General features: G+C 45.0%; 1 protein-coding gene across 1 annotated transcript in view; it reads left to right on the plus strand.

Annotated features, from left to right (window-relative positions):
* The first annotated feature begins 7,962 nt into the window (after positions 1 to 7,962).
* Positions 7,963 to 15,911, plus strand: part of LOC115459183 (protein regulator of cytokinesis 1-like) — a 47,294-nt gene continuing 39,345 nt past the window's right edge. The window contains exon 1 of the mRNA XM_030189046.1: positions 7,963 to 8,108. Coding sequence (XP_030044906.1) covers positions 8,098 to 8,108 — 11 coding nt within the window. The 5' untranslated portion in view covers positions 7,963 to 8,097. The remainder of the gene's footprint in view (positions 8,109 to 15,911) is intronic.

The raw sequence follows: 15,911 nt of genomic DNA on the forward strand, positions 1-15,911 counted from the left end.
TCTCAATAATCCACCTCACCCAACCCACTCAATTATGAAAGCCCACCTTCTATAACTACCCTAATCACTCCCCTTCCTTCTTCTCTCTTCCCTTACTTAATCTCTGTATAATACTAACTGTATCTGATAGCCTGGAATGACAATGTTAACAAGACTATGTAAGCCACATTGAGCCTGCAAATAGGTGGGAAAATGTGGGATACAAATGCAATAAATAAATAAACATATGCTGTTCCTGGCCGCTTCTGTCCAGGGCAGCTGACTTTGATAGTCCAGAGATGTTGGAGACCATCTGCTGAGAAAAAAACAACTATAGAGGCCGCATGTGAGCTCTCACCCACGGCACCACCTCCAACATAGCCGCCATAGACCCGAGAACTTGAACAAATCTTTGAAGACACATCTCTTCAATAGAGCCTACAAAAAGAACCCTTAAGGACACAAATCACCACACAACCCACCCAATCATATAAATACACCCCCTACGCTATCTTCGGCTTATCACAGAATGTATCTTCTAATATCTTCGACTTGCCACTGAATGTATCTAATATCCTCTCATGTCTATGTCATAACAATACGCTGTAAGCAGTGGCGTAGCAAGGGCGGGGCGGTGGGAGCGGTCCGCCCCGGGTGTCAGCGGGTGGGGGGTGCTCCGCTCCCGCTGCTCCCACCCTGTCCTCTCTTTAAAAAAAAAAAAATCGAAGCGCCGGATTGGCAGGCAGCGCCTCCCATCTGCCCTGCTTCTAAAAACCTCTTCAACATCGTTGTCGGGCCTTCCCTCATTCAGTCCCGCCCACCTCTAAGGTAACTTCCTATTACCGCGAGGGCGGGCGGGACTGAATGTGGGAAGGCCCGACGAGCGACGTTGAAGAGATTTTTAGTAGCAGGGCAGACGGGAGGCGCTGCCTGCCACTCTGGCGCTTCGATTTTTTTTTTAAAGAGAGGACAGGGGGGGAGCAGGCGAATGGAGGTGCCTGGTAGATGTGTCAGGTCGGGTCAGGTGGGAGGGGGGGCTCAGATTGGGGAGGGGTAGGGGTGCTCAAAGGGGATTGGGGAGGGGTGGGGAAGCTCAGAGGGGATTGGGGAGGGGTGGGGGTGCTCAAAGGGGATTGGGGAGGGGTGGGGGAGCTCAGAGGGGAGAAGGGGATTGGGGAGGGGTGGGGTGCTGAAAGGGGATTGGGGAGGGATGGGGGAGCTCAGAGGGGAGAAGGGGATTGGGGAGCTCAGATGGGTGCTCAAAGGGGCTTGGGGAGGGGTGGGGAGCTCAGAGGGGATTGGGGAGGGGTGGGGGAGCTCAGATGGGTGCTCAGAGGGGAGAATGGGATTGAGGAGGGGTGGGGGAGCTCAGATGGGTGCTCAGAGGGGAGAAGGGGATTGGGGAGGTGGGGGAGCTCAGATGGTTACTCAGAGGGGAGAAGGGGACGGGGGAGGGGAGTGCTCAGATGGGAGAAGGACAGGAGGGAAAATGGGTCCATGCCTGGGGCAGGTGGGAGAACGGGTCTGGGGCTGAAAAGGGGGGATGCAAAAGGCATGTGGTGGATGAAGGGGGCTGGAACTAAGAGCTGAAAAGGAGGGTAGTTGGGATAAGGGGGCTAGTACTGAACTGGGGGCTGAAAAGGGGCAGGGGCCTGAAACTGTGGGGACTAGGGGCTTTAAAGGGGACAGGGAGAACAGGCTGGGGCTGAAGCTCGGGACTGGTGAGAGAAAAGGGCTGGGGTTGAAACTAGAGGCTGAAAAGGGGACAGGGAGAAGTGGCTGGGGGCTGAAGCTTGGGACTGAAGGGAGAAAAGGGCTGGGACTGGTGGGATAGTGGGGCTGAAAAGGGGGGCAGGTGGGAGATGTGGGCTGGGGCTGGAACTAGGGGCAGGTGGAGTAAGGGGGCTGGAACTGGGGGCTGAAAAGAGGGGGCAGAGAGGGGACAGACCCTGGATGGAAGGGGGGAGTGTAAGGGAGGGCAGACCCTGGATGGATGGGAGAGGGAGGGCAGAAGGATTGAAGGGGCAGAGAGAAAGGGCAGATGGTGGGTGGAAGGGGGAGAGAGAAAGAGGGCAGACTGGGGCAAATGGTGGATGGAAGGGGCAGAGATAGAGGGCAGATGTGGATGGACGGAAGAGAGAGCGAAGACAGATGCTGGATGGAAGGCAGTGAAAAGAAGATGAGGAAAGCACAAACCAGAGACAACAAACGTATATATTTTGCTTTAGGATACAGTATTGTAGCCTTGTTTAATAAATGTTTATAAATAGAACATGTAAATAAGGTAATCTTTTTATTGGACTAATTTTAATACATTTTGACTTAACTTTCAGAGAACAAAACCCCCCTTCCTCAGGTCAGGATAGGATACTGTAACAGCACTATACTGTATTGACCTGAGGAAGGAGATTTTGGCCTCTGGAAGCTAAATGTATTAGTCCAGGTGGTATTATTTTATTTTCTGTGTTTTATTTCTATTTGTTAATTTGTAAAGTGGTGATTGGTATTTGTTAGTTTTTTCAATTTTACATCTGCTGTCTTTATATTTTGCACAGTACACCAGGGGACATTTTCTGTTTCTGTGGTGTTGCATTGTATGCAGAGTCTGGCATTGGGGGTTCAGTTTAATTTTTGTCTAAATAGAAAGTTTGTTATTACTTATTCTATAGTGGATTAGGGTGTATCTGTGTTTGTGAAAAAGACATGGCTTTCAATTGGCATTGACTGTGCAGGATCGACGATCTGTACTATTCTGTCTGTTTTCGTTTTACAATAGGTGAATTGATGTTCTAGTGCTCACTGTAGTGTTTAAGATGCTTTCCTTTTCCTTGTGTGACTCGTAGAAATGACTGCTTATGGTATGGTAGAATTGCTCTATAGGTCCTGAGTGTTTTGTATTCTCGGTATGCCTAGTACTGGATTTGGGGGGGGGGGGGTGTTAAAAAATGACCGGCCCCGGGTGTCAACTACCCTAGCTACGCCACTGTCTGTAAGCCACATTGAGCCTGCAAATAGGTGGGAAAATGTGGGGTACAAATGCAATAAATCAATATCTCCACCTGCTGGTAGATGGACACAACCCACCAGTTCCTGGATTCATCTGCTGTTTGTGACAAGGAATGCTTTTGTATCGCTACATGGTGCAACCTGCACCTCGAATATTATGTTCAATTCTGGTCACCGCATCTCAAAAAAGATATAGTGGAATTGAAAAACGTACAGAGAAGGGTGACGAAAATGATAAAAGGGATGGGATGACTTCCCTATGTGAAAAGGCTAAGGCTCTTCAGTTTGGAGAAAAGACAGCTGAGGGGTGATATGATAAAGGTCTGTAAAATAATGGAGTGGAATGGGTAGACATGAATCACTTGTTTACTTATCTCATCCCTCTACTTAGCCTAGAAATTATCTGCCCCGGCGCTCCCTTTCCCCAGCTTTTAAAGGGGCACACTCTCCCTTCCATTATTATAGGGTCTATTGGCTGCTACAAACACCTTCCAATAAGGAGCTACTGTCCCAGCTTTTCCTCAGCCCCTCTACTCTTAAGCTGGTGATCCCAGTGCCTTCTGGAACATGTAGTTTGGCTTTCCCTGCTACGGTGACAAGCAATGGCTGCTTACTTGTCACAAACTCTTAGAAGTTTCTGGGCTTTGAGAAGGCAATTCTGTCATGGGGTCATTTGAGGATATGACCAGAGATATATCTGTATTAACCCAATGTATCTGGTGAACCCCCATTACAGAAAAGCAGCTATAGACATAACCAGAAGAGTTAAAAACCTTCATGAATGGCTTGTTTTTACTTCAAGTTTCAGCTTTGTGTCATCAAATCCAATGAGCAACAGTTAGTTTAGCAGGGTTTTTTAAAAGGTTTGGATGATTTCCTAAAAGAAAAATTCCATAAGCCTTTATTATGTTGGACTAGGGAGTATCCACTGCTTATTTTTAGGATAAGAAACATAAAGTCTGTTTTACTGGTCTGGGATCTTTACCCGGATTGGGCACTACTGGATTCAGGATATTGGGCTTGATGGACCTTCAGTCTGTGCCACACTTATGTTCTTATGAATCAACTACCTGGGGAAGACCAAGAACTAACACTGAAACCAAATAACTAATTGTGCTGTGGTACTTATTAGTTTATTGTTTTTCCTCTAGCAAGTTTTTATAAAACTGGCCAATGTAATTATGAATATGAATTTGATGCTGAGGTTTCCATTTTTCTCATAATTGTCTGCATTTTTGATGCAAAGTGATATTTTTTTACAGATACCAAAAGAATGCTGTCATATAGGTGAGCCCTCTTTTTTTTCATTTTCATTTATTATTGTTATTAGACCAATTTTAAACATATGTCTGCCAAGATGTACATAAGTACATAAGTAATGCCATACTGGGAAAAGACCAAGGGTCCATCGAGCCCAGCATCCTGTCCACGACAGCGGCCAATCCAGGCCAAGGGCACCTGGCAAGCTTCCCAACGTACAAACATTCTATACATGTTGTTCCTGGAATTTTGGAGTTTTCCAAGTCCATTTAGTAGCGGTTTATGGACTTGTCCTTTAGGAAACCGTCCAACCCCTTTTTAAACTCTGCTAAGCTAACCGCCTTCACCACTTTCTCCGGCAACGAATTCCAGAGTTTAATTACACGTTGGGTGAAGAAATATTTCTCCGATTTGTTTTAAATTTACTACACTGTAGTTTCATCGCATGCCCCCCTAGTCCTAGTATTTTTGGAAAGCGTGAACAGACGCTTCACATCCACCTGTTCCACTCCACTCATTATTTTATATACCTCTATCATGTCTCCCCTCAGCCGTCTCTTCTCCAAGCTGTATAGCCCTAGCCTCCTTAGTCTTTCTTCATAGGGAAGTCGTCCCATCCCCGCTATCATTTTAGTCGCCCTTCGCTGCACCTTTTCCAATTCCACTATATCTTTCTTGAGATGCGGCGACCAGAATTGAACACAATACTCAAGGTGCGGTCGCACCATGGAGCGATACAACGGCATTATAACATCCTCACACCTGTTTTCCATACCTTTCCTGATAATACCCAACATTCTATTCGCTTTCTTAGCCGCAGCAGCACACTGAGCAGAAGGTTTCAGTGTGTTATCGACGACGACACCCAGATCCCTTTCTTGGTCCGTAACTCCTAACGTGGAACCTTGCATGATGTAGCTATAATTCGGGTTCTTTTTTCCCACATGCATCACCTTGCACTTGCTCACATTAAACATCATCTGCCATTTAGCCGCCCAGTCCCCCAGTCTCGTAAGGTCCTCTTGTAATTTTTCACAAACCTGTCGCGATTTAACGACTTTGAATAACTTTGTGTCATCAGCAAATTTAATTACCTCGCTAGTTACTCCCATCTCTAAATCATTTATAAATATATTAAAAAGCAGCGGTCCTAGCACGGACCCCTGAGGAACCCCACTAACTACCCTTCTCCATTGTGAATACTGCCCATTTAACCCCACTCTCTGTTTCCTATCCTTCAACCAGTTTTTAATCCACAATAGGACATTTCCTCCTATCCCATGACCCTCCAATTTCCTCTGTAGCCTTTCATGAGGTACCTTGTCAAACGCCTTTTGAAAATCCAGATACACAATATCAACCGACTCCCCTTTGTCCACATGTTTGTTCACTCCTTCAAAGAATTGAAGTAAATTGGTCAGGCAAGATTTCCCCACACAAAAGCCATGCTGACTTGGTCTCAGTAATCCAATGTCCTCGGATGTGCTCTGTAATTTTGTTTTTGATAATAGCCTCTACCATTTTCCCCGGCACCGACGTCAGACTCACCGGTCTATAATTTCCCCGATCTCCCCTGGAGCCTTTTTTAAAAATGGGCGTTACATTGGCCACCCTCCAATCTTCCGGTACCACGCTCGATTTTAAGGATAAGTTGCATATCACTAGCAGTAGCTCCGCAAGCTCATTTTTCAGTTCTATCAGTACTCTAGGATGAATACTATCCGGTCCAGGAGATTTGCTACTCTTCAGTTTGCCGAACTGCCCCATTACGTCCTCCAGGTTTACCGTGAAGTCAGTAAGTTTCTCCGACTCGTCTGCTTGAAATACCATTTCCGACACCGGTATCCCACCCAAATCTTCCTCGGTGAAGACCGAAGCAAAGAATTAATTCAGTCTCTCCGCTACGCCTTTGTCTTCCTTGATCGCCCCTTTTACCCCTCGGTCATCCAGCGGCCCAACCGATTCTTTTGCTGGCTTCCTGCTTTAATATACCGAAAAAAAATTTTTACTATGTTTTTTTTGCCTCTAATGCTATCTTTTTTTCATACTCCCTCTTGGCCTTCTTAATCTGCGCCTTGCATTTGCTTTGACGCTCCTTATGCTGTTTCTTGTTATTTTCAGACGGTACTGTTGTGTACATTTCCCAGATACAGACTACTCCCCCATCCCTTTCTCTATGGTCTCTGTTATGCTAAACTGGTACTGAATCTGTGCACAAAGCTGGTGAGAAAATATACAGAATCGCTTTAGATCTTGATATTTATATTCAAAACAACTTTTATTAAACATTTTCAGAGCAAGAAATCGCTCAATAACACGTGGCAAACAAGCAGCTTATAAAATTCCCAAGCAAGTACAGAGAACCAAACTACCCCCCCCCCCCATCCCCTAACTCTCCAGTCCTATACACTATGATATTTATTTATTTGGATTTTGCTCACGCCTTTTCAGTAGCAACTCAAGGTGAGTTACATTCAGGTATGATATGCTATGAAAGCCAGAAGGGCTGGACTTTTATGACCCTCGATATTTTGAACAGGTATTATGTACCAGAATTCAACTAAGTGCTGTAAGGGCAAGGAAAACAAGTGTTTTGTTGGTGCATATCCCCTCTATTTTTAGAATGTTTTTTAAAATATGAGTTTGCTTTGTTCTAATTCAGATTCCCAATCCCTTAAGATCTACAAATTTCAGATTCCCAATCCCTTAAGATCTACAAAGTGAGCTGATTTTCAGGGTATCCCCACAATGCAAATTTGCCATGTTCATATACCATATGCATTTGGAAATACCTTGTAAACATTCATTATGGTTATACTGACCGTCCGTGGGACGGTGTAAAAGCCAGATCTGCGGGTTCTTTGTTTTGACGGGCGCTCCTTTGTTTTTCCTTTGTTTTGACGGCCGCAGCGATCACCAGTCGCATCGCTGCGATCGCTGCCGGTTTTTACACCGTCCCGATCGTCCGTTAACAAGCAGGATCAACCATATAATTGGGTGATGTCACGCTGATGGTATCAGCATTAAAAACAAAAAAATTCTAGACGTGTACATGCATCCTACACCTCCATTCTTTCTTTGCAGTGCTCTTTAGTCAATCCAGTCGAACAACTGTCTCACACTGATATTTAAGCAACATTCCAAAAATTCCTCTCTCTCTCTCGCAGCCTTGCTCAAGAAATGAGTCAGCCACACCTATCTCTGCAAACCATCCAAAACCTTGTAAACTCTTCTCAAATTATGACTAAAGAGTAAGGTTTTCTTCAGAAATTTGCGTTTGCTGAAGAGGTCCAAAAACACCCAGAAAAACCGAAAACTAAAGGACCCGACATCTATCGGCCTATTGCATACCGAATTAAATGTATTAAAAAAAACAAACTATAACATTTATGTGGCAGCTGAAGAGACTAAGCGGCCCCGCAGCTTTCACGAACAACGTTGTACCTTTCGTTTTACTTTAAAGACAACAAAGCAACAGAACCACCCTTCTTGTATTCAATATCAGATTCATTACTCTGTCACTGATTTGAAAAACGACAAGCAAGCAAGTTGCAACTACTGCAGCACGCACGCAGGCGCAGTAAACAGCGTCCGGGTGTTCGCGACGCCAGGTTACGGGCGAGTCCTTGGCCTCTGATTGGACTAGTAACATTGATGTCACGACGCCACCGACCAATAGGGCAGCGGCTTGGTATTTTGTTGTTGAATTTGAAAAGGTGGAGCGCAACGGTCCGCTCGCTCCTAGTGCTGCTAGCGAGGAAGGAGGAGGTATTGGATCATTGTGGTCGTGTTTTGGATATTAAAGAACAGAGCAGTTTGATTAAGTGGAAAACGTTCAGTGGTTTTATCGTTATGAGGAAAAGGTAAGGAACACGAAATGAAAGGAGCTGGGTGGACTGATAGCGAAGGAATTTGAGGGTGGGTGATGGGCGAGGTGCCCAACAGTCTACTTACTGTACGTTTTGATGGTGTAGTAGGTGTTAGTTGATCTGAAAGGTTTCGCGGTTTGGAGACCGTTTTTAAATGTTCTAACTTAACGAGCTTGGTGGTTGTTGTTATTTATTCTTGTTCAGGAGAGGTTTAATATTATCTCGCTGAATAGTTGTTTATTTATTTATTGCATTTGTATCCCACATGTTCCCACCTCTTTGCAGGCTCAATGTGGCTTACAATACATAGTAACATAGTAGATGACGGCAGAAAAAGACCTGCACGGTCCACCCAGTCTGCCCAACAAGATAAACTCACATGTGTCATTTTTTGTGTATACCTTACCTTGATTTGTACCTGTCTTTTTTCAATACATCATGAATGGTGGAAATATATTAGAAAATAGACATTTAGTGTTACAGAAGGATCATTGGGCAACATGATAGTATAACAAGCAGATATTATAAGACAGGGCTGAATATATGTGGAGGAGTTGTGTTTAGTCTTCTAGCGCCTTAACTATTAAGTGGGGAAAGTTGGTATTTTTGTAGTCGATTCATGATTCATTCCTCTGTCTTAATTGATTCTACTTCTAAGTGTGTTCTGGTTTATATGAATTTTTGTGTCGGTTACCTTGCGTCTGATATGTTGTCAAATATTTTTGTCACCCCCTCTTAAGAAATTTTGTAGAGAAATCCGATATCTCTTGCAGCTTTCTTTGAACTGACAGTTCAGGGCTTGATTGATATTACTACGTCTAACAGTATATATGACATTTTCTAATCTGTTTTATATGAGGGCCTAATGGCCAGAGAGCATCTGGGAGAACTTGGAGAGCCTGGCTCAAATCCCACTGTGGTTCCTTCTGAGCTTGGACAATTTACTTTAACTCTGTACCTGAGGAAATGGATACTAGAGAGAAGGAAAATATCTTACTTTTAAATTATACACTTAGCATACCTACTACTTATAATTTCTAAAGCGCTACCAGACGTAGGCAGCGCTGTACACTTGAACATGAAGAGACAGTCCCTGCTCGACAGAGCTTACAATCTAATTAGGACAGACAAACAGGACAAACCATTTCCTTTCAGTAAATAGCTAAACTGAAAGCAGCGTTGTTACATCTCAATATAGAGTCACAGGTTGAAGCTGATAACTTTGCTTTTCATTGAATAAACAAACTTTACGTTGAATTGAATTTTGATTTGATAATTTAAAAAGTTAACCACATGTTTTCTCTAGTGATCTCTGGTGGAGTGCACCAAAAAGGATATCTTTACACAATATTTGCAAAATCTGCATGTTCTATATACTGCCAGGTTTTACCAGATCTAGGCGGTTAACAATAAATAAAAGTACAAATGATATATTGAATTTATAGTACTGTATTTAAAAACAAAGCACTTAACTTTCTGGTAGAAAGGATCAAATCGGATAGTAAACAGCTCTTGGGGTCTGGTATTATGACAGGACAGACAGGACAAGGTTAGCATTATCTTATTTTTACTGTGTGAATTGTGCCAGTCTGCCTTGCAGGACCTGTAGACACTGTACAGTTTATACTATTTATCTGAGGCAGTGCTATGTAACAGAAGGAGATATGAGTTTCTTCTGGGGGAATTATGCATGATTATGCACATTCTGCATGAGGATCAATCTGTGCACATGATATAAAAAATCTGTATGACGTCTCATAAAGTGATTATTATGCTTTATTTTGACAAAGCAGAAAAAATTGCAAAGCTTGCTACACAACTTGCCACTGAAAGCCCTCTATTCTCATATCTCACACAGGCTTGGGTGCTCAAGGATTGACTCCCACCCCCTCCCCATGACTCCACAACTCTCATCATCCTATCCCTCAGTGTTCTCTTTCTCACTACCCCCTCCACCCATACATTCAAGTTCTCGTATTCATAGGCTAATCTCACCCATAAGCAATCCCATCTCTAGTTCTCTTCCCAGAGCTTTCCCCAAGTTATTTTCTCTTCCCAAGCTCAGTTCTATTCCCACCATTTGTGCTAGTTCTCTCCTCCCAAACTATCTTCTCCTTAGCTCCTGATTTGCCTTTAGCCTGACACCCATTCCAGAATATGGCACTTTAGCTCCATCAGCTGTTTCAGTTGGAAGGAGGGGGGTGGGGGTTCCCACAAGTCATGCAGACCATAAGCTGCTTTTACTTTTTGCAGCTAAAAATGAAGAATAATTTTCTTTAGGAAATCAGTAAATGCCACCTTCCTTATCTTTCAAAAGGGTGAATATATAATGAGAAAAATGGTTAAAAAGCAGAGAAGGGCGACAAAGATGATTAAGGGGATGGGACGACTTTCCTAGGAGGACAGGCTAAAGCGGCTGGGGCTCTTCAGCTTGGAGAAAAGGCGGCTGAGGGGCGATATGATAGAGGTATGTAAAATAATGAGTGGAGTGGAAAAGATGGATATGGAGCATCTGTTTACGCTTTCCAAAAATACTAGGACCAGGGGGCATGCGATGAAGCTGGAGTGCAGTAAGTTTAAAACAAGAGAAAATTTTTCTTTACTCAGCGCTTAATTTGACTCTGGAATTCGGTGCCGGAAAATGTGGTTAAGGCGGTTAGCTTAGCAGAGTTTAAGAAAGGTTTGGACTGCTTCCTGAAGGAAAAGGCCATAGAATATTATTAAATGGATGTAGGGAAAAGTCCACTATTCCTGGGACAAGCAGTACAAAATGCTTTGCTCCGTGGATCTTCCTTGTCATCAGCAGCAGATGAATCCATTAACTGATGGGTTGTATCCACCTACCAGCAGGTGGAGATAGAGAGCACTGAAAAACCACAGTGACCCTTGGACGGATAGCCCTTTCTGCCTTCAGCATTTTTCTATCTCCCAGCAGGTGTGGACTGTTGCTTGATCAGCTCCTGGATTTCAGACTGCCTGGGGTGGCTCCTGTGCTTTGCCAGTTGAGCAGGGGTGTTGTGGCTGGTGGTGCCCACTTTAAAGGCATATAGGTTCGCCCTTTTCCTGCCTTACCCATTCCCCCGCCTCCTGGAGTCCCTCTGTTGCTGCCTGCCTCCAACACAGCGTTAAAAAAAAAAAAAGAGCCCGCTTATACAGCGTTGCTATTTCTGAGGCTTTCTCCACAGGTTCTGGTTCAGTGCAGCTTGACCGGAGCTCGTTGACTTGGTCTTCTGAGGTGAGAGTGGTGCCCAGCTCCTCTGGGAAGGTTCCCGCGGACAGCGGTCTGTGCGGGGTAAGTTTTGGCGCGAAGCCGCCATTTTATCTATATCTATATTTCCGTCCAGTTGGGCGATGGCTGCTGAAGGAGTTAAGTGCTGCACCCACTGTGGTAAGCACAGGTCAGCAGCGGGCCTTTGCAGTATGTGCTCCTTAGATGCTAGTGCGAGCATGGCGAGCGGTGATTCTTCCCGCTCGATGGAGCTGGCAGCGGGTGCCATTTTGGAAGCGCCGCATGACTCGACCCTCACTGGTGCGGAGGAGTCTGAGTGTAGGGGGACGCCTCATTCTGAGACTACTAGAGCAGCTCCTTCCTCCGCTTCTCCTAATTCGGGGGCGGAGGGCCAGGGTGAGTTTTTCTCCCCTGAATTTGTGCTACTGATGCATAAGGCCTTCATGTTAAATAGAGCTCTGCCAGAGGTGTCTGACACTGCGTTGCGCTCTGGTTTCCCTCCAGGTTTTGATGGCCCAGGGATGGCTGCAGATGTTAATGCTTCCCCCAAGCGTTGGAAGGACGCTAAACGTAAACGGGTGAATTCCCCGTCTGAGAGTGGCGCCTCTCCCTTTTTCCCCCCGTGGTCAGGCTGTGGGGAGTCTGAGTAATCTGGCAGGCCCTCATGGTTGGTTGATCCGGATGAGGGTCCCTGTTTGCCACAGGACTTGGATGATCTTAATGCGGTTCGGATTTTCCACCACGACGAGCTGCCAGCTCTCATTTCTGACGCCTTGCAGGCCCTCTCGATTGATGATCCTGCCGAGGGCGTTGCCTCCTCTAATCCTAGGATGGCTAGCACTAAGAAGCCTTCTCGGGCTTTTCCTGTGCATGACTCCATCCAGGAGCTTATTTCAGCGCAATGGTCTGACCCTGAGGGGCCCTTGGAAGTGGCCAGGGCTATGGGTCAGCTTTACCCTCTGAGTGAGGATCACTTGGCCCTTTTTGGGATGCCTAAAGTGGATGCGTTGGTCACGGCTGTGACTAAAAAGACCACTCTCCCAGTGGAGGGAGGGGTCGCTTTGAAAGACATGCAGGACCGGCGGCTGGAATCCACGCTGAAGCGGTCCTTTGAAATCTCGGGCCTTGCTTTAAGGGTGGCTATTTGCAGTTCTATGCAGTCCGGACCTGTCTTTCCTGGTTACAATAAGCGGTTGATCAGCCCGCAGATGGTACGGGTTCCCCCTCTGAGGTTGCCCCGCGGATGGAGTCTTCCCTGTCATTTCAGCGAGGACTTAAAAAAACAAGAAAAAGAAACCGGGAAACTTGAAAAGATCTGGAGCAAATCAAAAAAATATCACCCTTAACGCTTGGAAACAAACACAAAAGAAATACAAGAATGACATTAAACGAGCCAAAAGAACTTACTACACAAAACAAATCACAACCACAGGAACAGACATAAAAAAACAATACAAAATCATAAAAAGCCTTCTTAACATGAACCCAGTTACAACTTCACCCTCAAACAGTCCATCCGCTGACCAGATGGCCAAATACTTCAGCGATAAAAATCACTAATCTGTGCAAAACAATTCCACAAGATGACACCAATATTGACACTTTCCTCGACGAAATAGACCCTGACTCTGAAGAGGTCCCAGCAGATCGCTACTGGACAAATTTCGTTCCTCTCACCACTGAGGAAATCTCCTCCACACTATCCAAACTCTACAAGTCTCATTGCCACCTGGATCCGTGCCCCAATTATCTGATGAAAAATGCACCAGAACGATTTATTACAGAACTCACCACCCACTTAAATTTCCTACTTCAACAAGGCTCCTTCCCCTCCGAACACGGCAATATTATACTTACACCAATACCGAAAACCCCCCAAAAACCAGCGAATGACATCACCAACTATCGACCTGTGGCCTCCATCCCTCTTCTAACTAAACTGATGGAAAATAGAGTGACCTCCCAACTTAACGAATTCATACAAAAATTCTCCATACTACATGAATCATAATTGGGTTTTCGACCTGCACACAATACAGAAACAATATTACTCACCCTGGTAACTTAAGTTCAAACAAGAAATTTCAATTGGCAACAAAATACTTCTTCTGCAGTTCGACCTATCCAGCACATTTGACATGGTAGACAATGACATTCTTACGAAACTACTGGACAAACTAGGGATCGGCGGAAACATCAAGTGGATAAAAAGTTTTATCTCCACCAGATCTTATCGGGTTAAATCAACCTCATCAATATCACTTGCATGGTCATCAAAATGCGGAGTCCCCCAAGGCTCACCCCTATCCCCGATCCTTTTCAACCTTATGATTCCTCTAGCAATATCCCTATCTAAACATGGCCTAAATCCCTACATCTACGCTGATGATGTCACCATATTCATCCCTTTCCAATCCACCCTTACAGAAATCTCGGAGAAAATAACCACTGCCATGAGCATCCTAACTTCATGGGCCAACGCTTTCAAGATGAAAATGAATAAAGAAAAAACTCAATGCCTAATCCTTTCATCACAACACGCTACTCAGATCCCGACCACCCCTGACATTACAATGATAGTGGGGATGGGACGACTTTCCTATGAAGAGAGGCTGAGAAGGCTAGGGCTTTTCAGCTTGGAGAAGAGACGGCTGAGGGGAGATATGATAGAAGTGTATAAAATAATGAGTGGAATGGATCGGGTGGATGTGAAGCGACTGTTCACGCTATCCAAAAATACTAGGACTAGAGGGCATGAGTTGAAGCTACAGTGTGGTAAATTTAAAACGAATCGGAGAAAATTTTTCTTCACCCAACGTGTAATTAGACTCTGGAATTCATTGCCGGAGAACGTGGTACGGGCGGTTAGCTTGACGGAGTTTAAAAAGGGGTTAGATAGATTCCTAAAGGACAAGTCCATAGACCGCTATTAAATGGACTGGAAAAATTCCTCATTTTTAGGTATAACTTGTCTGGAATGTTTTTACGTTTGGGGAGCGTGCCAGGTGCCCTTGACCTGGATTGGCCACTGTCGGTGACAGGATGCTGGGCTAGATGGACCTTTGGTCTTTCCCAGTATGGCACTACTTATGTACTTATGTACAATCCCTATATCTGACTATCTAAAAATTCTAGGAGTAACATTAGACAAACACCTAACTTTAGAAACTCATGCAGAAGCCACGACAAAGAAGATGTTCAACATGATGTGGGTACTGAAAAGAGTAAAACCATTCCTCCCAAAGAAAACTTTCCGCAATCTAGTACAATCCACAGTGCTCACCCATGCCGATTAATGTAACAGCATCTTCATCGATTGTAAAGCCCAAATCATGAAAAAACTCCAAACTGCCCAAATACACAGCAGCTAGACTCATCTTTGGCAAATCACGATTCGAAAGCGTGACACCGTTACGGGAAAAACTTCACTGGCTCCCCATCAAGGAACGCATAAACTTCAAAGCCCATACAGTGATCCACAAGATCCTCCATGGCGAATCTCCAAGCTATATGTCCAACCTGATCGATCTTCCACACAGGAACTGGCTCAAATCTTCTCGAACATATCACAATCTCCATCTTCCCAACTGCAAAGGTCTCAAATACAAAACCTACTACGCATCCACCTTCTCTGTTATAGGCAGCCAACTCTGGAATGCCATACCTCGACACATCAGGAAAACCACTGAACACCTACCCTTCCGGAAACTACTGAAGACTTACCTCTTCAAACAAGCCTACCCAAATGAACCATCCTAACTCTTGAACCCAACTACACAACACTAGTATTACCCAAACACCAATTTCTTTCCCCACATCTCTTACTATTGACCTACTCTATGTAACAATGTCATCTCTGATACTTTGTCTCTTGCATTGTATTAATTCTGTGATACTTTGTACCACACCCTATGTAATTATGTTATCTCGGATACTTTGTTCCATACTTTGTATTAACTCTGTGCTACTTTGTACCATACCATGTAAGCCGCACTGAACCTGCTATCGAGCGGGAAAGAGCGGGGTATAAATGCTACAAATAAATTTTTGGTTGATGCACTTTATGAAATGGTCAGAGCTTCTGCTAAGCAGATGTCTGTGGCGTTTCTGCTCGCCGTCTTCTTTGCCTGCGGCATTGGGCGGCTGACATGGCCTCTAAGCAAAGGCTGGTGAGGTTACCCTTTCGGGGCCTTCTGTTATTTGGAAAGGAATTGGAGAAGATTGTTAAAGACCTAGGGGACTCTAAGTCCCAACAGTTGCCTGAGGATAGGCCGAGGCCTTCTTCCAAAAGTCTCGCTTCCGTGAAGCTTGCAGGTATCGCCGGGGCGCTCTGCTGGGTTTTCTTAATGTGCCCGTTTTCAGCAAAGGAACTCCGTTCGCTTGGAGAAATGTTCCACAGCAGCCGGGCCACGGCCAAGAGTTCAGAGGCGTCATCCAAAATGATGGGACGCCGTTCCACTCGTCGATTCCTGCAGTAGGAGGGCGTCTTTCCCTCTTTCTCGAGGAGTGGACCAAGATTTCTTCAGATCAGTGGGTCCTGGACCTGATCAGAGAAGGTTACCAATTGG

Source organism: Microcaecilia unicolor, unplaced genomic scaffold (assembly GCF_901765095.1).
Source record: "Microcaecilia unicolor unplaced genomic scaffold, aMicUni1.1, whole genome shotgun sequence".
NCBI lineage: Eukaryota > Metazoa > Chordata > Amphibia > Gymnophiona > Siphonopidae > Microcaecilia > Microcaecilia unicolor.